The 25,770-nt window shown below is 38.3% G+C and overlaps 2 protein-coding genes across 4 annotated transcripts in view; one reads left to right on the top strand and one right to left on the bottom strand.

Moving 5' to 3' along the window:
• The window catches only part of WDR89 (WD repeat domain 89), a 36,323-nt gene that overhangs the window by 6,073 nt on the left and 4,480 nt on the right, over positions 1-25,770 (bottom strand). The window contains exon 2 of one of the 3 annotated variants that reach the window (XM_019451590.2): positions 17,225-17,295. The exons of 1 other annotated variant lie outside the window; for it this stretch is intronic. The gene's annotated coding sequence lies outside the window, so the exon portion shown is untranslated. The remainder of the gene's footprint in view (positions 1-17,224; positions 17,296-25,770) is intronic. One more of the 3 variants, XM_019451592.2, reaches the window with a different exon arrangement.
• Positions 729-1,197, top strand: LOC109268178 (60S ribosomal protein L32-like; the record flags this gene model as incomplete). Its single annotated transcript, XM_053888736.1, has 1 exon — positions 729-1,197. A coding segment is annotated over one exon (393 nt), but the record flags the coding sequence as incomplete, so codon positions are not given.

A 25,770-nucleotide genomic window follows, 5' to 3' on the forward strand; every position in this document is an offset into this window, starting at 1 on the left:
GTTGTGGTTCTCGCTGGGATACAGAGTTCTCATGTCTGAATATGATGCAGAGGGTGGAAGATGTTTATAAAGACGACCCAAAACAAACATCTCAGGATGAGTTTTAAGGGGGTGAGAATATTAAATTCTTGATGAACTGCCATCTTGGAACACATTAGATGGAAGTGCTGACCAATCTCTTATCTCAACAATTATCCTTAGGGGCACTGGGGTGGCTCAGTCGGTTGAGCATCCGACCCTGGATTTCGGCTCAGGTCATGATCCCAGGATTGTGGGATTCTTGGGATTCTCTCTCTCAAATTAAAAAATAATAAAAATTGTCCTGAGATAATTAACAGTTGTTTACTTAATAGCAAAATCCCTAAACATAAGTATGAATTCCTCATCACTTGTGTCTTAATAAGATTTAAGTTCTTTAATCAATTGAAATACTATTTCACTTTATTTCCTATTAAAATAAACCCAATAAAATGTTCTTTCTGTATATGAAGTGCATCCCGAATATATCTAGCTGCAACTAGGTATTGCTCTTATTCTAAGCTGGCTGAGTTTAAGTATGAAATCTGAAGGACAGCCTAGCTTAAATATTTCTATAATGGAAGAGGAAGTAGCTTTCTTTTCCACTTAAATAAAAAGCAAAAAAAGAAAATAACATATATTTTACATCTCTTAAACTATTGACTACGGGGTGGCAGCCATCTGTAACTTGGCATCACGGCTGCCCTTAACCTCTGGTGAAGCCCAAGATTGTTAAAAAGAGGACCAAGAAGCTCATCCGGCACCAGTCAGACCGATACGTCAAAATCAAGCGCAACCGGCGGAAACCCAGAGGCATTGACAATAGAGTGCGCAGAAGACTCAAGGGCCAGATCTTGATGCCCAACGTTGGTTACGGGAGCAACAAGAAGACAAAGCACATGCTGCGCTGTGGCTTCCGGAAGTTCCTAGTCCACAATGTCAAGGAGCTTGAGGTGCTGCTGATGTGCAATAAATCTTACTGTGCAGAGACTGCTCACAAGGTCTCCTCCAAGAACCATAAAGCCATTGTGGAAAGAGCAGCCCAGCTGGCCATCAGAGTCACGAATCCCAATGCCAGACTGTGCAGCGAAGAAAATGAATAGACAGCTTATGTGCATGACATATTTGTGTTAATAAAACCATAAAACTACAAAAAAAAAGAAAGAAAAGAAACTATTGACTATGAAAGGCACTATACCAAAAGTCTTCTGCATATTATTTTGCATGAAATCAGAAATGGAGGTATCCTTAGAGATACATATATTTCTGGGGCACCTGGGTGGCTCAGTTGTTTAAGCGTCCAACTCTTGATTTCGGCTCAGGTCATGATCTTGCGGTTCGTGGGATTGAGCCCAGCATCAGGCTCCGCATTGACAGCACAGAGCCTGCTTGGGATTCTCTCTTTCTCTCTCTGGCCCTCCCAGCTTGGCTTGTGTTGTCTCTCTCTCAAGATAAATAAACATTAAAAAAAAAAATACATGTATTTCTATCTTGCAGGTATGAATGTTCACCATACGTGAAAGATGTGACAGCATAAGCATATATACTTTTATACTTTTACTACTGAAGAGTAACAGCTGTATGGGAAGTATATGTTGGACATAAGACTAGTTTTCTTTTGAGACAATTTATCAGACTTGAGTCAGAAAAACTTAATTCCCCACAGCTGAAACTTAGTATTGCCCACTTACTATAAGGAATTAGCTATGATGACTGGGATGCAGAGGTCCGGCAAATGTCCCAAATGTAGGGAAAAGTTTAATGGGGAAAAGGCATTCAGGAATGGGCATTAATAAGTTCATAATCTACACTTACAATTTAACTACAATAATGCTATACCGCATTTATCAAATTAGGCAAGGATAACTGAGCCTCACAGAGAAGAAAATAATCATAACTGGAGTTCAACGAATGCTGGGCTATGTGCTACCGACTTACTAGTTTTTTGCTTTTTTTTAATCATAATCATTTAACCTTACAGGATAGGGATTATTATCCTCATTTTTTAAAAATGTTTACTTATTTTTGAGGGAGGGAGACAGAGGACCTGAAGCGGGCTCTGTGCTGTCAGCAGAGAGCCCGATGGCGAGGCTCCAGTTCACGAACCATGAAAATCATGGCCTGAGCCGAAGTCGGATGCTTAAGCAGCTGAGCCACCCAGGAACTCATTATCCCCATTTTACAGAGGAAATTGAAGCTCCGAGGGACTGAGTACTCGTCAATGCTCTCACAGCCACTAAGGTGAGGATGTGGGGGGAGTTTCGTTCGAAACCCAAGTTATAACTTCAAAAACCTGAGAACCTGTGCTCACTCTAATACTATGCTGTTGCTCTTCAATGAAAGTACTGAAGCATTAATGTCAACTATAATTAAGGAACATGCCTATTAGCCTTTGAGAGGGGGAATTACATGTTAACTCCACATATAAGCAGCGGAGAAAGAAAGGGAGCAGGAGGATTAAAAAAACACACACTGGCCTGGAAAAATAATACAATAAGCAACCATCACTTACTCATTATTTTTGTGTGTCCCCCTTTTCTTTCTTTTTAAACTTTTTATTATGGAATTTGTATGGAGTAGAGAATATGCACCCATCAGCCAGCACGAACAATTACATTCCTCAAAAGTTGTGATTAGGATTGGAGGGTCCCTTATACATCATATATTATTTGAAAGGCAGTTAAGGAGCTCTAGTGGACAGTATGATGGAACCTCTCCAACTCATCCTTCTCTCCCTCCTCCATGTGGCATCAACATGGTTTGAAGACTTGACCCTAGCTCCAGGGGCAGATCCTGATTAGCCTAAACCAATCACAGTAATTCTATCCTTTTAAACCAGTAATTGGTTCAGAAACTTATATTCTTGCCAATCTATTCAGTATTCTCCTTCCAACTATAATTTGTTCAGACGTGCAACACTAATTCTAAAGTGGACCCAATTCAACTGATGGGAAGAACTTTTCTTCCATTAGTCCATGTTAATGAGATTCTACATTTTCTATTTAAGTCAGTTTGTAGCAAAGTTTTTATTAATGCAGCCGGAACCACTCTAACTAATTAAATATAATCAAATAAAGTCTTGGGTGTATCACCGAGTACTCACTTAACGTAAGAGGCTCCTATAAAGGAAGATTTTATAAGATTTCCTATAAAGGAAATTTTAAGAAGTCAAATTTCATTCACACCGAACAGAGGGACTTTGATCTTCTGTTCCCTTTAAAACATCTATCCTCTCCCACACCCCACCTTTCAAATTTCTTGTCCAAAAATAAAGGGAAAAAATAAAATACACAAAAAACTTCCCAGAAGACTCTATAAAAGATATCTTTAGAATCAGGGATCCTACCATTAATATAAAGCAAATCTATATTTGCTCTACAAAATAAAAAAACAACCATTGAAATGATACAATGTTTAAAAACAATGTAAAACTCCATCTGGTAAGTTTCCGTATATTTTTTAAATGTATTTATATTTTTTAATATCTAAAATAATCATATGGTTTAAAATTCAAATGTTCCAAAACTAATGTCTTGGCTTGTCCTCAAGCCCCTTTCCTCTCCCTGGAGGCAACAAATATTGCCAGTTTCTTCTGAATACTTTCAGAGATTATCAATTTGAAAATAATGCAGTGATTTTCAGCTTATCAAAAAACTGTGAGTGTGGTACAATAGAAAAAGCAATAGGCTTAAGAATTAAACATCCTGGGGGGCTCAGTCAGTTAAGCATCTGACTTCGGCTCAGGTCATGATCTCACAGCTCATGAGTTCGAGTCCCACGTCAGGCTCTGTGCGGACAGCTCAGAGCCTGGAGCCTGCTTCAGATTCTGTGTCTACCCCTCTCTCTCTGCCCCTCCCCCGCCCCCCCTTAAATAAATAAATATTAAAAAAAAAGAATTAAACATTTTGGGGTGCCTGGGTGGCTCAGTTAGCTAAGCGTCTGACTTTTGATTTCAGCTCAGGTCATGATTTCACAGTCATGAAACCAAGCCCCGCTGAGCACAGAGCCTGCTTCAGATTCTCTATCCCTCTCTCTCAAAAAAAAAAAAAAAAAAAAAAAAAAAAAAAAATTAAAAATTAGAAGGGAAAAAAAAAAAAAAAAAGAATCAGGGGCACCCAGTGGCTCAGTCGGTTAAGCATTCAATTCTTGGTTTCAGCTCAGGTAATAATCTCACAGTTCATGGGTTCGAGCCCTGCATCACTGCACTGTTAGTGCAGAGCCTGCTTGGAATTCTCTTTCTCTCTCTCTCTGTCTCTCTCTCTCTCTCTCTCTCTCTCCCTTCCTCCGTCCCTCCCTCTCTGTCCCCACCTGTCTCTCTCACTCTCCAAATAAACAAACTTAAAAAAAATAAAATAAAAAAAGAAATCAAACATCCTAATTTCATCCTCTTGTTCTGCCACAAACTAGCAAAGTCATCATAGTACAAATTACCCGAACTCTCTAAGCCTCAGCTTCCCCATCTTTAAGTAGGGATAAAGCAGTGCTTGGCTGGCTGTCAGAAGAGCATGCAGCTCTTGATCTTGGGGTCGTAAGTTCAAGCCTAATGTTGGATACAGAGATCACTTAAATAAATTTAAAAAAATAAAGTGGAGATAAAAATGGACACTCTCAATATTGAGTACTATTATGGCTAAGTACTATGCTAAATGCTGGAGATTCAGATCAAAAACATATTTGCTGTCTTTAAGAAGTTAGGAGACTGAACAGTAAACAATTACAATATAGTATAAGAACAGGGGTAATCGCAGAATACAGGAACGCAGAAGTATTAGGGGGCACAATTCTTGGCATTAAGAAAATAAGCAACAAATGTTAATTTCCTTTCTTCTAATGAACTTTCATGTGCTTTGCATTCATTTTATTTCATTTTACATTCAAATTTTAAAAATGTATAATTCTTAAAGCTTTTAAAATAGGTAAGCAGTCTCAGTTACTTTTATATTAACCTTTTTAAAAAAATGAATCAATATGCAAAATTTCATGAACACTAGTATCAAACAAATAATTCTCAAATCTGAATAAACTACTAACATCAAACTGAGCTGGTGCTTTTTAAGATTTTATTTTTCATCTTATAATGAAAAATACACTTGTAAAGAGCAAATAAACTTCAACATGTTTTATAAGACGATACAGTTTCACTGCTATAAGTTTATCTTTTAGTTAGGTACTAGTCAGAAAAGCTTAAGATCTAACCTATTAAAAATACCCTTTGAGCTCCTTGAACAAATGGCTGATTCTAGGTCTGGGGCAGGGAAAATTCAAGATCAGCAGAGAGCATCAAATAATGCCAGAAAGTAAAGTAGTGCTAAATACATAAGTAAGTAAGTAAGTAAGTAAATAAATAAATAAATAAATAAGGCTAAGAGCCAAGGTCTTCCACTGGTCACACTAGACTAATTTGAACAGCAAAATAACAGTTACATTGGATTATAATCTCAAGAATCAAATACTCATGAATCCATACAGATAAAAATAAATGCCTATATAAGTAAATAAACAAGGGAAGAGGGGCGCCTGGGTGGCTTGGTCGGTTAAGCGTCCGACTTCGGCTCAGGTCACGATCTCACGATCCGTGAGTTCGAGCCCCGCGTCGGGCTCTGTGCTGACAGCTCAGAGCCTGGAGCCTGTTTCAGATTCTGTGTCTCCCTCTCTCTCTGTTCATGCTCTGTCTCTCCCTGTCTCTCATGTCTCTGTTCATGCTCCTTCCCCTGTTCATGCTCTGTCTCTCCCTGTCTCAAAAATGAATAAAACGTTAAAAAAATTTTTTTAAAAAACAAGGGAAGAATTCTAAGTAATTTAAGGAGATATACCTCCTCCAGGAGGTGGAGCTTAATTCTCCTCCCCTCCAGTACAGACTAGTCTTAATTACTTGCTTCAAAGAATAGAGTATGAAAAGAGTAAAAAACAGTAACTTTAAGTAGAGGAACCTGGAAGATATCACCTTACCCAACTGATGAAGGTTAAATCGTGTTGATGTCACATGCCCCCTGGTGTGACATGATGGGAAAGATCCTTCGCTTCTGTGGTATTCTTCCCCCAAATCCATCACCCCGGCGGCGTAATCATGAGAAAACATCACACAAACCTACATTCAGGGATATCCTACAAACACCTGGTTGGTACTCTTCAAAAGTTTCAAGGTCATGAAAAATAAGCAAGATCTGAGAGACTGTCACAGGCCGGAGGAGACTAAGGAGGTTTGGCAACTAAATGTGGATGTGGTATCCTTGACTGGACTGACCAGAAAAAGGATATTAGTGGAAAAGCTGGTGAAATCCAAACAAACTGTATAGTTTAGTCAATAGTATTGTACCAGTGTTAATTTCTTAGTTTGGGTAAATGTTACCAAATTTGGTTTGGAGACATTAACATTAGGGTGAAGGGTATATAGAAACTGTAGTATCTTTGCAACTCTTCTAGAAACCTAATCTTATTCAAAAAACACTTTTTAAAAATGTTCTTGATACACATCATGGACGTTGGGAGGGATAAGAAAGGATTTTGCATACATACGTGCTAGGAATGTTGCTATGCCAAAAAGCTCTTACGTCAATCTCAATTCCAGACCTGAGATAACTCAGGCCAGTCATGAAGGCCACCACCAACCTCTCCCCCAGTCAGGTCTCTCTTTTCATTATAAAAATATAAAAAATAAAATCTAACACCCCCAGATTTGGAAAGAAGTCAACTGAGGAAGAAGGTAGGCAACTAAGAAGTAAATACCCTTACTTACTAAACCGCAGGAGCTCAGCAAAGAGGGCTGCTAGGGTTTACTGTATTTCTAAAGTCTATGCTACTTGTGGGAAATGAGAAGCAGCTCACAGGAGTGGGATATACCTAGGACTTGGTACGGATCTCAGAAGAGAAAACAGAGACCAGGGCCCCCAAGGTTTGCCTCAGTCTCAGTGACTAGTTTTTGCAAGTGGAAATACATCATGTCATGTTTGGGCCAGGTGATCCGGAAGTGGTGTGTCTTCACCTTCTCTTCACCTAACTGCTGGCTGGATGCAGAGGACTTCAGAGCCCTCTGGTTGAGCCATAAAATGAAAGGGTCTGAGCCCTCCAGTCATCACATGAAAGGCTACCTGCTCACCAGAAAAACCTACGTCTGAGTATATCCATCAGTCGTGTAGATATCTGAAACATATAGTTTAAAAAACTGAAAAACAAAATGACCCCAACCTCATAATACTATTTACATTTTCTTTAGGTTAAATCCAAAGTGGGGGGGAGGGCGCCTGGGTGGCTCAGTCGGTTAAGCGACCGACTCCTGATTTCGGCTCAGGTCATGATCTCGTGGTTTATGAGACTGAGCCCCACATTGGGCTCATGCTGACAACACAGAGCCTGCTTGGGATTCTCTCTCTCTCAAAATAAATAAACTTAAAAATAAAAGGGCAATTAATTTCTTATACTAAAGAAACACCAGACCTTCAGCACTTACATTTTATTTATTTTTTATTAAATCCAAATTAAATGTAATACTGCTTAGAGAAAATGTATAATATACCATCCCATTTAAATAAAATCATTCCTATGCACATTTCTGCTCACTCTATCTGTATATATGTGCAGAAAGATCTCCAGAATGACGTTCGTAAAATGTATTTCAAATATCTGGAGTGCATATGTGTACACGTGCACGCACATGGGGGTGTGTGTTGTCTTTCTAGTATTTTTCTATATTGCTAAATTTTTTTTTTAATGTTCATTTATTTTTGAGAGAGAGACTGAGACAGAGCGCAAGTAGGGGAGGGGCAAAGACAGAAGGAGACACAGAATCCGAAGCAGGCTCCAAACTCTGAGCTGTCAGCACAGGGCTTGACACGGGGCTCAAACTCACAAACTGTGAGATCATGACCTGAGCCAAAGTCGGTCGCTCAACCAACTGAGCAACCCAGGCACCCCATATATTGCTAAAATTTTTAATAATGAACAACTAATATACAGTAAGGCTGGTTTCTGAACTCAAGCATTCTTGTTCCAGAGCCCACAGTATTAACTCCTATATTATACTTCCCCTATACTAAGGCACAACTACAGATATGTAACATTATACATATATGTGCATTATTCATAGACGTATGTATAATAAGTATACATCAGATTTTATTTATTTATTTAGTAATTTCTATGCCCAGTGTGGGGCTTGAACGCACAACTCTAAGAGTCACATGCTTTACCAACTGAGCCAGCCAGGCATCCCAAGTACATATCATATTTTTAAAAAATAAGGGTGGAGGCGGCTGGGTGACTCAGTTGGTTAAGTGTCTACCTCCTGACTTTGGCTTAGGTCATGATTTCATGGTTCGTGGGTTTGGGCCACATGTCAGGCTCTGTGCTGGCTCTGCCCCTCTCTCTGCTCTTGCCCCACTAGTGCGTGTGTGCACACATGCTCCCTCTCTCTCAAAATAAATAAACTTAAAAACAATATGGGTAGATGATGTTAGCTGCATAGTAAGCATATATCATAGTTATTTTTTAAAAAGGGGGCAGACTATATTAATAGAGCACTTGGAAGGAGTAGCTACTACTGTCATGTATTAATGGCAAACATGAAAAATCTAATGGGAGCCACAAAAATCTCTATGCTGGATATTAAAGAAGCTTATTAGTTATCAAGCATATCTAATGTCAGCCTATCTGAAGCAAAACTGCACAAGTAAAACTTAGGAAGCTGGTTATTAATATTTATTTCAGAAAAACCAGGAAGAGTGAAATAGTAACAATCACTCCTATTCAGTACCAGTATGTCTTAGAGGAAACAATACCTTGGGATAAAAAGTATGCATTGGTTTAACTTCAGCAGAACATCTCTCAGAAAACGTTGATGTCAAAAATTTAGACAAATTTGTGTGTGTATTTTAAACTAACACAGAACTGGCTTTGAAACAATTTGCCAAAGAGCCATTTGTTTTCAATTGGGAAGAAGTGCTGAATATTGAGTGGAAGGTATGCTAAACTGACATCTGCTACAACTTCGATGTAATTTTAAATATCATATTCATTAATGACTGAGACTAAATGTCTTTGTAAATTAATCCTGCTTAGTGAGTCTGAATATGCTATTCTTATTCGCAGGAATGTTCAAAGATACTGGCTGCAACAACATATGGCATCTCATGCATTAAATACACTAAAATTCGTAGGGAAAGCAGAGTTTTTAAAGTGCAGGAATCTGTTACCAAGGAAAAGGGGGAGGGGGAGGAGGGAATGACACACACACTTTCTCATGCAGTCGGGGATACAACATTCAAGTATCAAGTTCCAGATATAACATTCAAGTATCTTTTTAAAAACAAAGACATTTTTCTCAGTAACATCCTGCGCTGTCTAATTTCTCAAGTAAATCTTCCACCGAAAAGTCACGCTTTGAAGTAAATCTATGAACGCCCTGCTTCTTTCAACAAGAACAATTAACTGTGTTTGCCTTTCCAGAACAACCAGCTGGTTAACCAAATAGAGACAGAAACCAAACTTCCCCAGTCACCAGATGTCTTAATTTGGAACAGTTAGTAGCAGTGTGGAATAATCCAAAATTTTGAGTCGGTACTATATGTTTACTACTTCTTTTTATAAGTCTGAATAGACGTTTTTAAAAATTAAGCAAATGCATTCTCTTTAATAACTGCAAAAAAAGGTGGGGGATAAAAAGAACCAATGCCTATAGGCCATAACAGAATGATGTTAACATCGAAGAACCAGCCACTTGCATATTATGTTATAGTTAGAAATTGATAAGCAATATCAACATTAAATCTACTCAGAAGTCCTAAAGAATGACCCTTTTCAATAATTCAAAACCAAATCTTGAAGGACGGGAATGACAGGCCTAGAACACACTGGATTCAGCAAAGAACACAGGCAAAGTCCTAGCTTTCATTGAGGCCAGTGGGGTGACAGACAGCTATTAGACAAATAACTAATTATAATAATGAAAAGTCAAAGTGGTATGAAAAATAATACTGGTTAAGGCCAGGAAAATGAGGCAGGACAAGCCTTTTGGATTCAGTCATTAAAGGAAAATCTCGGGGTGTCTGGGTGGCCCAGTCAGTCAAGGGTCTGACTCTTGGTTTCAGCCCAGGTCACGATCTCACACTTAGTGAGACTGAGCCCTGGCGCTTCAGGCTCTGCACTGACAGCACAGAGCCTGTTTGGGATTCTCTCTCTCTCTGCCCTTCCCCTGTTCATCCCCCGCTCAAAATAAATAAATAAACTTCAAAAAATAAATAAAGGAAAATCTCTCCCATGAGGTGACATTTCAGCTGAGACCAGAAGGAAATGAGGGTGTGGGCTAAAAGCCTCCTGGGCAGAGAGAAACAGCAAGTGGTCCACAGCAGCTGAAGATGAGTCAGAGAAGGAAAGTGGTACAGGAAATAAGGTTAAAGAGGTAGCTGGAGACAAATAAGGGCTTTGGAGGGCCACGGTCAGAAATTTCAATTTTATTTTTTTTATTTTTAACGTTTATTTATTTTGAGAGAGAGAGAGAGGTGGGGGTGGGGGGTTGGGGAGAATCTGAAGCAGGCTCCAGACTCTGAGCTGTCAGCACAGAGCCCAACGCAGGGCTTCACCTCATGAACTGTGAGGTCATGACCCGAGCCGAAATCAGATGCTTAACTGAAGGAGCCACCCAGGCGCCCGTATATTTTATTCTTAAGTGAGAAGGAAAGCCAGGTGAGAGCAAGTGAGAGACGTTTGTGGAGGGATTCCTCTGGCTGCTGCCTAGAGCATAGACCTTGGGGGAAGAATGGAAGTAAGTGAAAGGTTTGTGCAAAATTCTGGGCAGCAGATATAAAAGAGAGAAATGGCTGGATACAGGCCACAATTATGAAAGAGGAATAAACAGAATTTCCTGATTAGACTGCAAGTAGGGTATGGGGAGAGGTGACAAAGATGGGTGATTCTTAGGTTTCTGGCCTTAGCAACAAGGCCAACGTTGGCATGTTACTTTTAGGGTAATTACAAGTTTTTAAGAAAATTACAAGATGGTTAATTAGATAATTAGACAAGTATCCAATTGCTTAAATAGTCTTTACTGATCGACTGTGGTATATTAATACACTGGAATTCTACATGGCAATAAAAAACCATATACTACTGGTACATGCGACGATAATGGAAGAATCTCAGAACTGTTTAGTGACAGAAGCCTGAAACAGAAGGATACTATTATAATTTCACTTACACAGAATTTAAAAACAGGCAAAACAAGTCTAAAATGGTAGAAATCACAATACTGGTTATCTTTTGAGGGGGATACGGACTGGGAAGGACAACAGGAGAACTTTGTGGGTGGTGATTATGCACAGATATATGCATTTGAAAAACAAACAAACCATCATGGAGGAGAATGACCCCCTGCTTCCACCATGATTCTCACCTTGAGTGAAAAGCATCAGTGGCTGAAAGAGGAAGAAGACAGTGTCATGAAATGCCTTATTTGGCATAGGTAAGCAGGGCCTGCTAAAAGTTGACAGTGGAGGAGGAACAATGAGGAAAACTCTTCAGCATACCAGGCGCAATACTAAGCACAAGATATTAACAGCCCACCGCTGAAGAATTTCAAGTCTGTAGTGTACTAAAGGTAACCATAGCAACAACAAAACCTAAGCCAGCTCACCTACTGATTAGACTATTCAATCCTTAACACTAACAGTCTGATAGAAGCAGAGATGTGTCCACTTCCAGGAATAAATATTTTTTACCTCAGTATCTACTATTCTTCTACATACAATACCCAGAATTCAATTAAAAAAAAAAAAGTAAAAAAAAGAGACGCACACAAGCAAAAAAAAAACAAATTGTCAAGAAATAAGGCAATGACTAGAAAAGACATGGAGATCACCCAAATAATGGACTTTAAAATGATCATGAATTGGCTATTAAAAACAAAACAAACAAAAAACAATAAATGATGGTGAGAATGTGAAGCAATTGGAACCCTTATACAATATCAGTGGGAATGTGAAATGTAGCAGCCTGTGAAAAAGTTTGGTAGTTTCTCATAAAGTTCAACATATGTTCATGCAAATATTTGTATACGATTGTTCACAGTAGCACTATTCATAATAGCAAAAAACAACCCAAGTGTTTATTGATGGATGAGTGAATAAACAATATATGGCATACCCATGCAATGGAACATTATTCTGCCATAAAAAGAAATGAAGTCCTGCTAAATGTTACAACATGGATAAACCTTGAAAACATTATGCTAAGACCATATATTTAACACAAAAGACCACATATTGTATGATTCCATTTATATGAAATGTCTAGAAGAGGCAAACTTGTACATCAAAAAGATTAACGGTTGCCAGGGGCTGGGGGAAGAGGGAAATTTGAAGTGACTGCTAAGAGATATAAAAAAACTATGGGAGTCAGTGGACAAAGAATGACATTTTTAAAGCATTCAAAGAAAAGGAAAATTTGTCAACACAAAGCTCTATACCCAGCAAAAATACCTTTCCAAAAAAAAAAAAAAAAAAAGGCTAAAAGAAAAACAATCAGAAAAAAGCTGAGAGGAATCATTGCCAGTAGTGTGCAAAATAAGAAATGTTAAAGAAAGTTATTCAGCCAGACAAGTACTGGAAATCTAGATTGACATGAAGGAATAAAGAGAACTGAAAATGGTAAATATGAGGGTAAATTTAAGACCCTGTTCTTCTTTTAAAAATCTCCTTAAAAAACAATTGGCTGTTTAAAGCAAAAAATAGTAACAACATATTAGAGTGTTATTAAAAGTCAAATACATGACAGCATTAGTAAGAGGATGGGAGGGAAGAAATGGAAACATATGCTGCAATATATGTTCTTACACCACAATTTGTTATCACATTATCTAAAGGCAGACTTTATAGAAGTTAAAGAAGTACATTATTATATATATTATATAACACATATGACATCATATTATATTATATATATAACTATCATATTATATATATGATATTATATATTATTTGAAGGTAGACTTTACACAAGTTAAAGAAGTGCATTGTAAACCCTAGAGCAACAACTAAAGGAAAAAACAGGTAAAATTAGCAAACTAATAGTAGAGATAAAATGTAATTATAAAAACACTTAATCCAAAAGACAGCAAGAAAGAAGAAAAAAGGAACAAAGAACTAAAGAGAAAAATAAAAAAATCTAGAAACAACTAGCAAGATGGTAGATTTAAATCCAACCATATCAGCAATTACATTAAATATAAATGATCTGAACATCTCAATTGAAAGGCAGAGATTCTCAGGTTTGTGGAGGGGGGAAAGAGGCAAGACCCAACCATATGCTGTCCAAAGGAAAACTATTTTAAATATAAAGCAGATTAAAAGTAAATGGATAGAAAAGGATATACCATGCAAACATTAATAAAAGGAAAGCTACAGTGGCTTCTTAATACCAGACAAAGGAGAAGTCAGAATAAGAAATTGACTCAAAATTGATCATAGATGTAAACATGAGAGCAAGAACTACAGAATTCCAAGGAAAAAAATAGGGAACCTATGACCATAGGATCGGTGGAGATTTCTTAGAATACAAAAAGCATGTCCTAGAAAAGAAAAACTTGTTAATTGAAATTTAAAACTTCTGCTTTTTGAACAAGAGTGATATGGGGGACAGTGCATATGAGGATTTCACAGGAGGTGAGATAGTTTGCTGAAACGTGTTAAGTGTGGTGTGAATGTGAGAGTGTCCTGACAGACCAGGGTACAAAGATGGTCAAAGAGGATCCCATAACTATCTCTTTGGTAGCTTTAACTAAAGCGGCAGTAGTAGGTAAGTAAGTAAGGTGTGGTGGGTGTCTTCAGGGAAATGAATCTAATTTTTGGGTGCAGTAACTCAGATGTCAGTGATAGCCCCTGCGTTTTTGGGTAAGTACTTTAAGGGCATTCCCTTCTCTCTCATATACAAAAAGGAAAGAGGGTAGCTGATAATTTGTGTATCCAAGGGCAGGGGGATTTATTAAGCTTTCCTTCAAGGTCTTAAAGATCAAACTATCTTGGTCATCCCAAACAATGGGGTATATGTGGAATACTCCTTAATGAACCAACAAGGAGAAATTTGGGGTCCAATTATGACAATAACCAGCTAGCCCAAAAAAAACCTGTAAGTGACATTTGCCTTTAGGTTTTGGAAAGTTGAAAATGTCTTGAAACCTTTAAACTAGGTACAGTCCCTGTTATGAGATTAAATGTCCTAAATATCAAACCTCAGTTTGGAAAAATTGTAATTTTTCCTTTGAGACCCTATGTCCTTCAATGGCTAAGATTTTCAACATGTAAACACTCTCTTTTTGTGAGGAGCATTGGAAGGGCAAGCAAAAAAGCAAATCATCCACATATTGTAGTAATGGAGCCTCCAGAGAATTTTGTCATTTAAGTCAGCTTCTAAAACTCGTGAGAAGATAGACTCTCAGTGAAGCCCTGAGGCATGACTGTCTAGGAATACAGTTATCCTTCCCAGGTAAAGGCAAAAAGATATTAATTATCCCTACCAACAAGGATCTTTTAAAATCCATTGCATAAGTCAATCAAAGTTAAAAAAAAAAAAAAAATGCTTCCAGTAGGAATGGATACCAATAGCATGTGGAGATTAAGGATGACGGGGAGGCAGGGACTTAGAATGTTATTTATTGCCCTAGGTTTTAGACAAATCTCCATCCTCAGCCACTCGATTTTTTGCAGGCAAAATAGGGTATTACGAGGACTAGTGCAAAGGATAACGAGTCCTTGAGACTTAGCCTCTGTAATAAGCCTTATGCCCTGTAAGCTTTATTTATAGGATATTGGTTTTTTTGTTGGGAGAGTTTTTTGAGGGGTCAATCTGGATCTTAATGGGAGGGGCAATATGAACTCTGCCTGCATCTGTTAATGATTTTGCCCAAAAAGTGGGGGTTACCAGGTTTAACAGCAGGGATGAGTTTGAAGTTTAGACTTCCTTGGCTTGTAGAGTGCAAGGAAGGGCAAAGAGGATTGAATTTTCCTAACTATTGGGATTCAAACTCAATGGTTATTTCCCTTTTGAGAGAAAAAAATGGCAACATTAGATTTCTCCAGGAAATCTCCTTCTAATGTGTGGGAACTAAATCATTGAGGAGAAATGGGTAGCTCAACTTGCCAAAGTCCCAGACAAAAACATATGGGCTTAGAAATAGGCACACGTTGTGGTTTATTTAAGACCCCCACTATCTGGGGCACGTGTGTGGCTCAGTTGGTTAAGCGTCTGACTTCAGTTCAGGTCATGACTTCACGGTTCATGGGTTCGAGTCCCGATTCAGGCTGTGTGCTAACAGCTCAGAGCCTGGAGCCTGCTTCAGATTCCGTGTCTCCCTCTCTCTCTGCCCCTCCCCTGCTTGCACTGTCTCTGACTCTCAAAAAAATGAATAAATGTTAAAAAAAGTAAAAAAACAAAAGACCCTCACTGAGCATACATATTTTATTTATTTTGATTTTTCTTAAGTTTATTTTTGACAGAGAGAGAGAGAGCAAGCGTGAGCTAGGGAAGGGGCTAGCTCTGAATCTGAAGCAGGCTCCAGGCTCCGAGCTGTCAGCACAGAGCCTGATGCAGGGCTTGAACTCATGAACCGTGAGATCATGACCTGCGCCGAAGTCAGACGCTTAACCAACTGAGCCACCCAGGCGCCCCCTGGGTGAGCATGCATATTTTAGAGGAAGACTCTTTAATTGTAGTGTACTCTTTCAGTGTAGCTACTGATAGTGTAGCTCCTGAGTCCATTTCTAGCACTCTGTTTTCCAATGGCCAGGTTTTTTGCAGTAATGACATAGTTCTAGAAGATGGCTTTGGAGTTTCCATATTGGAAACCTTGGAAGTTACCTTTCCAAGGTAAAGAATCAAAATATTAGTTGTCTTTTTTTCTGGTGTCATCCTCTAGGGTGCAAGTAATTGATTAGCCAGATTGACAAAGTCAGGGATGCACACTGTCTCCCGTTCTATATGGGTTCTTTTGACCAACAGGAAGAAGTCCTTGTTTAGGCCATTCATGAACATGGAATTAAAAGCCACCAGCATGGATTCAACATCTATGGAAAGTCCAGAATTTTAAAAAATGATGTAGAGTCTGCTTTATTAGTCATGGACAGATTTGGTAGGCTTTTGAGTGTGTGCCTGAATTTTGTTCCAGTCCACGGGTTTGGGGAAGGCCCTAGGAATGGCTTCATGTAGCCTTTTGTCCAGTCTGCAAGCCTGATCATATAAAAGGGTTGGTGGTTGGTTTAGTTTAAACTCTAGAGATTGTTTGGGATTTCCCCAAACAGCAGTTTTAATCCATTGCTACACTTTGACCTTCTCTGATACGCATGTGGGCTAACTGATAAGAAATGGAAGAGCAGTTTGGCGAGTTATACTTTCAATAATGAATTCCTCAACAAATGCATGGAGACCCCAGTTACCTTGGGAAAATTCTTATAGTCCTAACTTTGGCCTTTGTCCATGGAGTGTAGGAAATCTGGGGTGGTTTAGAATCCTCAGGTTTAATTTTGAAAGGGAAGGTTTTAATGAGATCAGTGGATGAGGTTTCAGTAATAGGAAAGAAAGGAAGTTTAGAGAGAGGGTAAAGGGTTAAGAGAAGGCAAACAGGAAGATAGAGGAGGTAGAATAGTAAAGTTAGGAAAGACCTTGGTTAGCAGCAGGAACAGGCCTCCGGTGTTTTCTTCTTACACATTGTTAGTTATTTATTTGCTTTAATTTAGCAACAGTATTTTGTAAGGAGGCAATTTTAGAATCCTGAACACATTTGGAAGCTTCCAGATACCAATTAAAATAACCATCCCACTTGGATTGTTTAGTATTGTAAACATGGTCTTCTAAATCAGTTCAGAGAAAAGTAAGTTTGGGGAGATCAAAGTTTCCACATAATGGTCACTGGAGTTCTAGGTTATCCTTAGTAAAACTGGTTTAGTCAAACATGTGTGTGAGGAAGGGCTGTAATTTTTTAACATAAAACCAGCGAGGGTTCCCCAAGGGGGGCCACCCTTAGAAAATTCAGATGACTCGGATCCCATTATCAGAAATAAAAGAGTACATACCAGAAGGACAATCCACCCATCTCCAGATCCCAAATAAAGTCAGAGAGCTCCACCAAAGGAGGCACCTCAAGACCTGAGAGCAAACTTACCAAACTGAAAGCTACCTTGACTTGCACAAGCTATGAGTGCAAAGGGCTCAAGTGCAGGAAACTCACTTATTTCTGGAGGTTGGTGTTCCTGGTGATCACCTTCTTCAGATCTCACTTTGATACTATGTAATGTCTACCTAAGAGAAGAGAGATAAACTAAGGCAAAGTCAAGTTGCCAGAAACTGAGTTTATTCAGGAATAGTAGAGGAACTACAACTTGGGACTTCAGTGAGCTGTAGGGAGTCCGCTGAAGGTTTTACTTGAGTTGCTTTTATGGGCAAGGAGTGTAAGAGGGGAAAGACCAGCAAGGGGCCAAGCAGCAAGTTCACTGGCTTGAAGATGGAAGACATTCTTGGTGGATGCTCATTGGTCAGAGGATAAATTTCAACCCTCTATAAATCAGATTATTTGTGAGAAGTCAGTCTCGGTCTTTTGAGTTCCATTTTCTGCGGGTGCATGTGTGAGGTTCTCCACTTCATATCCTTCAGTTCCATTTTACATTAAAAATTTTCCAGTTTTATCCACATCAAGTGCAAGGGACACGTGGGGATGCCCAAAGGTGGATGTACAGCAGACATTTGGATACAACAGGCTATAGCTTGGCGGCAATGTATGGAATTGGGTCATCAGATTACAGGTAGTAGGCAGTAGTTAAAAACTAGGAAAGTGGATAAACCTTCTGAAGGGAAATTATGCAGAATGCTATAAAATAGCAGGTCAAAAGTGGAACTCTAGAATACCATTGTTTAAAGAACGGGCCGGCGAAGAATAAACTACAAGGGAGACAAAGAACAAAAGCACCAGAGGAAAATCAGAAAAGTGGCCAACCAACAGCTAATAGTAACTGATCATTAATATCTAGATCCAGCATCGGCCTCTTCACATGCATTGCTTCATTTAACCCTACCCAAAACCCTAAAAGATAGGTCTGTTTATTACTGCTTTTTAGACTAGGAGACTGAGGCTTAGAGAAATAGGCCTTGCATGGTAGTTTAAGAGAACGGGTATATGCTCGGGTTCAAATCCTGGTGTCACAAGATATGTCTTTCAGCTTCCTATTCTTCAAACAGGGGTAACAGTTGCAACCTCAGAGGGTTGTTAAAAAGAATAACTTAATTACTACATCCTAAATGCTCAGAATGATGCCTGATACAGAAGAAGACCAGTAAGTGACCTAGAAGAAAATTTCTTTTTTTTTTTTTCATTTATTTATTTTTGAGACAGAGAGAGACGGAGCATGAACGGGGGAGGGGCAGAGAGAGAGGGAGACACAGAATCCGAAGCAGGCTCCAGGCTCTGAGCCATCAGCCCAGAGCCTGACCCGGGGCTCGAACTCATAGACCGCGAGATCGTGACCTGAGCTGAAGTCAGACGCTCAACCGACTGAGCTACCCAGGCGCCCCTAGAAGAAAATTTCAAAGAAATACAATAGTGTCAAATAACAAACCTGCAGAGTACACTATCAGATATAAATTCTACTGTGTATAAGTAAACAAATACACACACATCCCTGCTGTTAATCATGACAACTGAGATTGAAGTGAAAATGCATACACATACGGGCGTGCCTGTGCATGTGCACACACGGGGCAGGAGAGTGAGAAAGACTAGATACTTCTAAGGTGAATTCACAAAATGAAATGTTCCCCAAAAAAGTCTCCAAACAGAAAGATACTTTAACATATTAATAATTCTTTAAGTTTCCACTGTTAACCAGTGTTATTCCGACACTGGATATCTTACAATCATGTCAATGTATCTCACACAATCAGACAATATCTTATAAATATTTATAGATTGACACTTTCCTTTACATTTTAAGGTAGATTCACTATTTAATACTCCAAATTGGGTGAATGTCCAAAAGGGATCTGCTGAAATGAAATCAAAATAATGGCAAAACCCTGAACATAACTATTTATAGTCTTATACTTGTGTAAAGTTACAGTAGAACAGATGAGATCTCCTAACTACATTGTGCCATATCATGGGAAGATCAGAATGTAGTTAAATTCTAAACTCATTTCCTCTCTTCTGAACATATTGAAAGATCCTGATATCAGAGATAACCAACAAAAGGCCTAATTCTTGAACCATCCTGCAAAAGCCGGATATTAAGAGAAAAAAGATTTCACACTTAACAGATCTGATGTGAAGGATAAAAAGGACTGAAAATAATGTACTGTCGAATGTAAGTTTAGGAAACACAGGAATATGTTTAGCTTAGACTTAAGCCATCAAACTCTTTTAATACTTGCTTTCCTTGCCCTTGGAATTAACTACTACTGCCCTCTAGCAAGAGGTCCAAAAATTAGAGAACGGAAAAAAATATATATCATTAAGGACTTAACTACAGTCTAAAGAGAAAGATGCTATAACTTATTAGTAATTATTCAAATTTCTGTTGTTAATCATGACAAGTGAGATTGAATTTCCTTACTTGTTCTTTCCTCTCTTCCCCATGCAACGTAAATTATCACCTCTATGTAAACTCCTGGATTTTATCTTCAACCCTGATCTCTCTCCAAAATTCCAACCCCATAGCTCTAATGTTGGCCTAGACCTCTACCCCTGAACATGCTGCCAAAACTCCAAATTAAATATACCCAAAATATAACTCAAACACCTGTATTCTTCATCTCTGTTAACGATATGGTATTCTCAGCCACCTAGGCTCAACATCACAGAATCATCTTTGATTAAAGAAAGTCAAAGGACAAGACTCAAGGAACTAAAAAAGCCTCCCTTGAAAATCGCCCTTCACATCTATCTCATCACTGTTCACCCTGCCATTATCCTCCATTTTTTATCCAGTTTTCATTACCCCTCATCTGCAACTGAAATATGTTTTCTCTACACCCCTGACACACACACAGGACAGGAAATACTCAATTTAACCTCTAATTCCTGGAAAAAGATGGCAAGAATAGGACAAATTTTACTTCCTATGAGAGTAAGATCATATAAAAAAACGTTCTTAGAAATTATTTTCATGTTGTAAAAAACACTGACATTCAGCATGACACAAAGTGGAAAATAAAAGTAAACATGCGATGCCACAAACATTTTTTAAGTACCTAAAACTACTTAATTTTTATAAAGTGACATATACATTCTTTTGTTTTTGCATGGGCTGCAGTCATTTGAACTTGTGAATCACATGCTGTATTTTACAGCAGCCCCAGACATATCAATATTTTAACGGGTAAAATATCTTCCCTACAATAATAAAACTGCAAAAAAGGTTGCCATTCTCTCCAAGAATCCTATATTGTTTTCTTGAGTTATCTAGGTCATACCCATGCTTCAAGATCTAGCTCAGATTCTACCAGTACCACATTTTTCTTAACCTAGCCTAAAGTAGGTTTATACTTACTCTGAATGCCAAAATATTGTCTGTTATTTACATAGCAGTAATCGCATACCAAATATATTGAAGTGTTATTTATCCCTAGCTGCTTTACATATTTATATTCGTTTCTGTGTACTATAGAGTATATATCTCTTAAGGACATGAACCATGTTTTCCAATTCTCTAGTATCAATCCTCTACCAGCCTGAGGCTAACTCTATAGCCTACCTCACAAAATCCTACTTCCTGTGAGAGGTATATAAAAATACAAACACACACAAAACACAATCCATAGAGGACAAAGAGGCAAGGGTAAGGAACTACACAGATATGTGAAACAACAACAAAGGTAGGACACACACACACACACACACACACACACAAGCCACAGAGGCAGCCATCCCTTTTCTGGAGAAAGCAAAGAAATAAGGAAAAAGAAATAAATCAAACAGTATCAACACTGACATCCATGATACCCATAACCACAGCTTTGAGATCAATTCATCTCAACCTATAAAGTTACAGAAAACACCATGAAGGGAGAACTGAGGAAGCTAAGAAAAGGCTTGGGATTTGGGAATATCACTTTACCATCGCACATAGTACCCTAGAAGCAGAAAGCATTCAATAAACACCTGCTGGTGTGAATGTAATTTAATAGATATTCCTATATACTCAAATTCTGGAATTAAACTATGTTCAAAATGCTATTCTTGCACGAAATGAGTTATAGGATCAAATTACCTCAAATTTCCAGAATAATGCAGTAAATACTATGTGCTTTGCTTATATACATACGTTTTTGATGCCAAAAAGAGATACATCCACATTTTAATCATTCAAGATTTCCAAAATAACCCAATGATTCATAAATTGTATTCTTCCTATTTTTAGAATGGCTCAAGGGATTTGTGTGATTCTCAAACTCCTTTCTTAATTCCTAAGAAAAAGTTCAATTTGATTTTACAATCTCAGGGGGATAAAAGAGGGGAGAATTTAGAGGGAATAAAGTAGCTTTGTAAAAATAATTCAGTGCTACGTTAAATACAAATAAATGATAGGCTAATGGAATCACAAGCTTAAAAAACCTAACCATTACGAAAAATTTAGCTTCAATATCTCCTTTCTTCCTTTCCTGAAAATAGATGCCTGTCATGCATGGTAACAACTTAAAAGCCCAAGTAACACAGGGCTGAAGGATTCACGAAGAAAGGGAAAGACTCTGATTGAATGAGAACCAAGATGAAAATATCCTGACAAGTGGCCAAGAATTGGAAACACAGTGGGAAATAAAGGAACATGTCTTTCTGGTGGACTTGGTTGATATGAGTGAGCTGAAAAGGGGTTACGGGAAAAGACCTGCCCTAGAAGTGAGGGAGCATGTTTTCGTTTGTTTTGTTTTGTGGGTTTTTTTTTTTGTTTTGTTTTTTTTTTTTGCACATGACCTTTAGTAAATCACTGAATCTACTCTGAATCTTGGTTTTCTCACACTTCCACTTATTCTTCTTACTGGCTCTTTTGTATCCATCAATGATATTTTTTTTTTTTTTTTTTTTTTTTATTTTTGGCACAGAGAGAGACAGAGCATGAACGGGGGAGGGGCAGAGAGAGAGGGAGACACAGAATCGGAAACAGGCTCCAGGCTCTGAGCCATCAGCCCAGAGCCTGATGCGGGGCTCGAACTCACGGACCGCGAGATCGTGACCTGGCTGAAGTCTGACGCTTAGCCGACTGCGCCACCCAGGCGCCCCTCCATCAATGATATTAATAGTAACTAAGATATATTGAACTCTTGTTGTATCCAAGGTACTATTCTGAATGCTTTCTATGCATTATATCTCATTTAATCCTGGGGACAGCCCTATACAGTAAGTATCTTATTTACCCATAATTAGAAAAGTGGGGCTTAGAAAAGGCAGGTGATTTGCCAAAGATCACATGGTTCACAAATGCATAGCAGGGACTGGAACTGAAATCTGATTTTAGAGCCCACACTCTTAAATGCTTTCTTACGCTGACCCCCAAATGATATAAAAGACATGTTCTACAAAGCATTTTTAAATGGCCATTCAAATGTAAGGTTGTTATTATAATTCTCATCTGCACTAAATGAATCAATATCATTTATATAACCAAGCAACATACAGTTAAAATGTTTAAAGCATACACATGTGGAAAGTCTTAATACCAGCAAAAATTTAAGATAAAAAGCAGTATCAAATGATGTGAAGTTCAGCATAACTTTTAGTTGTCTGGACATGCAAATTTCCAAGTATTCACAAGCTTAAAAAAAGATTTAAAATCTATATATGCTATAAGATATAGTAAATTTAACACATAAGCCTCGACCTAGAGCTTTTTCTCTCCTAGCTATTATTTCACATTCCTACTTGATGAATGATATGGAATAAAATCAGAGAAAGATATTTAATCAGGTTTGTCAGGCACTGTTTTAAGCACTGCACAAATATTTACTCATGTAATTCTCAGAACAGCCTATGAAGTACTTGCAATTATCCCATTTCATGGACAGATAACTGAAACGCAGAAGGGTTACATATAAACAGCCCAAGATTATAGAGCTACTAATTGCAGTCAGTGCTCAATTCAGGCAGTTTGGTTTAAAAATCTGTGCTCTTAACCGCTAGCTCTGCTATAATTCAAGGAATGGTGAATTTTTTTTTTTAAAAAAGACAATAAAAAGTAATCATAACAATGATCACGAAGAATGCCCACAAAGAGAACAGAGTCATCACCTATCTCAGCATCCACACTAACACTAAGGAAAATGTAAAAGAAATATTAACTGACATGATAAGTGAAGTAATATAAATTATCAGTTTTAGTTATAATGGCACACTAAGCTTACTAGTCTTTGAAAGAAGAGGTTTCTTTTAATTTTCATGTGAGACTGGGATACCTGTGGCTCAGTTGTTTAGGCATCTGACTTTGGCTCAGGTCATGATCTCATGGTTCATGAGTTTGAGGCCTGCACTGGGCTCTCTGCTGTTAGCACAGAGCCCACTTTGGATCCTGTCTTCCTCTCTCTCTGTCCCTCCCCTGCTCGCATGTGTGCACTCTCTCCCTCTCTCTCTCTCAAAAATAAAAAAATAAATATTAAAAAAATTTCCTATGAAACGATATTGTTAGCAAATGACATTTGGAGACTAATATTCGTTAACATTAACTTAAGAGACTTGCTCAACAGGATTTTTATCATTTCTTGGTCCATTCAACATATGAAGAGGCAAAAAAACTGTGGTAGAGCTCTAAAAAAAAAAAAAAATCACATTAACTAGTGGAGCTCACAACAGAATTAATGATAAATTTGAACCCTTTAAAAGTACAAAAGAGGGCATCTAGGTGGCTCAGTCAGCTAAGTCCAACTCTTGATCTCAGGCCTTGATTTCAGGGTCGTGAGGTCAAGTCCTATGTTGAGCTCCATGTTGGGAATAGAGCCTACTTAAAAAAAGTACAGTAAATACTTAATATGATCTTAATAAAAGAATCACATTTTGCGAAGGACTACAGTATTTGTCATTTCATCAGATTCTCACAATTGTGAGAGTTAAGTAAGACAAGTAGTAGTATTATACTTACAAATAAGTAAATTAAAGTTCAGCAAAGTTAAACATTTTGTATGGTCTAGATAAAAAGAGCGTTTTCTTTCTTTTTTTTTTAATTTAAAAAAAAATTTTTTTTTTAACATTTATTTATTTTTGAGACAGAGAGAGACAGAGCATGAACGGGGGAGGGGCAGAGAGAGAGGGAGACACAGAATCAGAAGCAGGCTCCAGGCTCTGAGCCATCAGCCCAGAGCCTGACGCAGGGCTCGAACTCACTGACCGCGAGATCGTGACCTGAGCCGAAGTCGGACGCTCAACCGACTGAGCCACCCAGGCGCCCCTCTTTTTTTTTTTTTTTTTTTTTTAAATTTTTAATGTTTATTTATTTTTTGAGAGAGAGAGACACAGAGTGTGAGTGGGAAAGGGGCAGAAAGAGAGAGGGAAACAAAGAATCCGAAGCAGGCTCCAGGCTCCGAGCTGTCAGCACAGAACCCAACGCAGGGCTCGAACCCACAAACTGTGAGATCACGACCTGAGCTGAAGTTGGACGCTTAACTGACTGAGCCACCCAAGTGCCCCAGAGCTTTTTTTTTCCCAAGTTTATTTATTTATTTTGAGAGAGAGAGAGAGAGAGAGAGAGAGAGATGGGGAGGGGCAGAAAGAGAGGGGGAGAGAGGTTCTGAAGTGAGCTCTGTGCTGACAGCAGACAGCCCAATGCAGGGCTCGAAATCACGAACTGTGAGATCATGACCTGAACCGCAGTCAGACACTTAACCGACTGAGCCCCTCAGGCACCCCAATAGAAAGATCTCTGACTCCATGTGCTTCTTCTATCACATCATGCTGCCAACAACTTTATGCTTATGATTTTCAAGTTGTTTCATGACAATTAATGCTTAGGCAAGAAAATTTGGAAAATAATAAAGAACACATAATGAAGGTTATGATCCTTAAAATGTTAAGAGTTTTGCTAAAGATCTTGTTTTATGATGTACAATATATCTAGCTGAAATGATGAACCAGTTAACTCAGCCAAAATGGACTTGAAATCCAAGAAAAAAAATTGCATTTAAAGTTAGATAAATCCACACACGTATCGTGATGAGCACCGGGTATAGAATTGTTGAATCAGCACACTGTACACCTGAAACTAATATAACACTGTTAACTATAGTGGAATTAAAATAAAAAACTTGATAAAAAAACACTAAGTGAATCCAATTTTAAATGCTTAAGTGGGAAATAATGTGACCCTGAAATAGTACTATTTTTCAAGAGTAAAAACCAAAAATCACTTCTAACCACCATTTACCTCAATCATTTAAGTTTCTTCTAAACCAAATAAGGCAACTTATAAAATCAAATGATTCTGTTTGATGATTGGGAAACCCAAGGAAGTTTTTATTTTCTGAGAAATGCTAGCTTCCCAGAGATGATCAGTTTCAAAGATAGTTCACCTAGATTTGATTATTACCAAACCAAGGCACAGAAAGGGCTGGGGAACCAAACAGGAACATTCAACAAGTGAAATTACTTAAAATGTATTACTGGGATAATTCTCTTTTAATTCTTTTTATTTTTGAGAGAGAGAGAGAGAGAGAGAGAGAGAAATAGTACAAATGGGGGAGGGGCAGAGAGGCAGAGGGACAGAGGATCCAAAGTGGGCTCTGTGCTAACAGCAGAGAGCCCAATGT

The sequence above is a fragment of the Panthera pardus genome, unplaced genomic scaffold, assembly GCF_024362965.1.
Source record: "Panthera pardus isolate Hobbes unplaced genomic scaffold, ASM2436296v1 HiC_scaffold_24, whole genome shotgun sequence".
In the NCBI taxonomy this organism is placed as follows: Eukaryota; Metazoa; Chordata; class Mammalia; order Carnivora; family Felidae; genus Panthera; species Panthera pardus.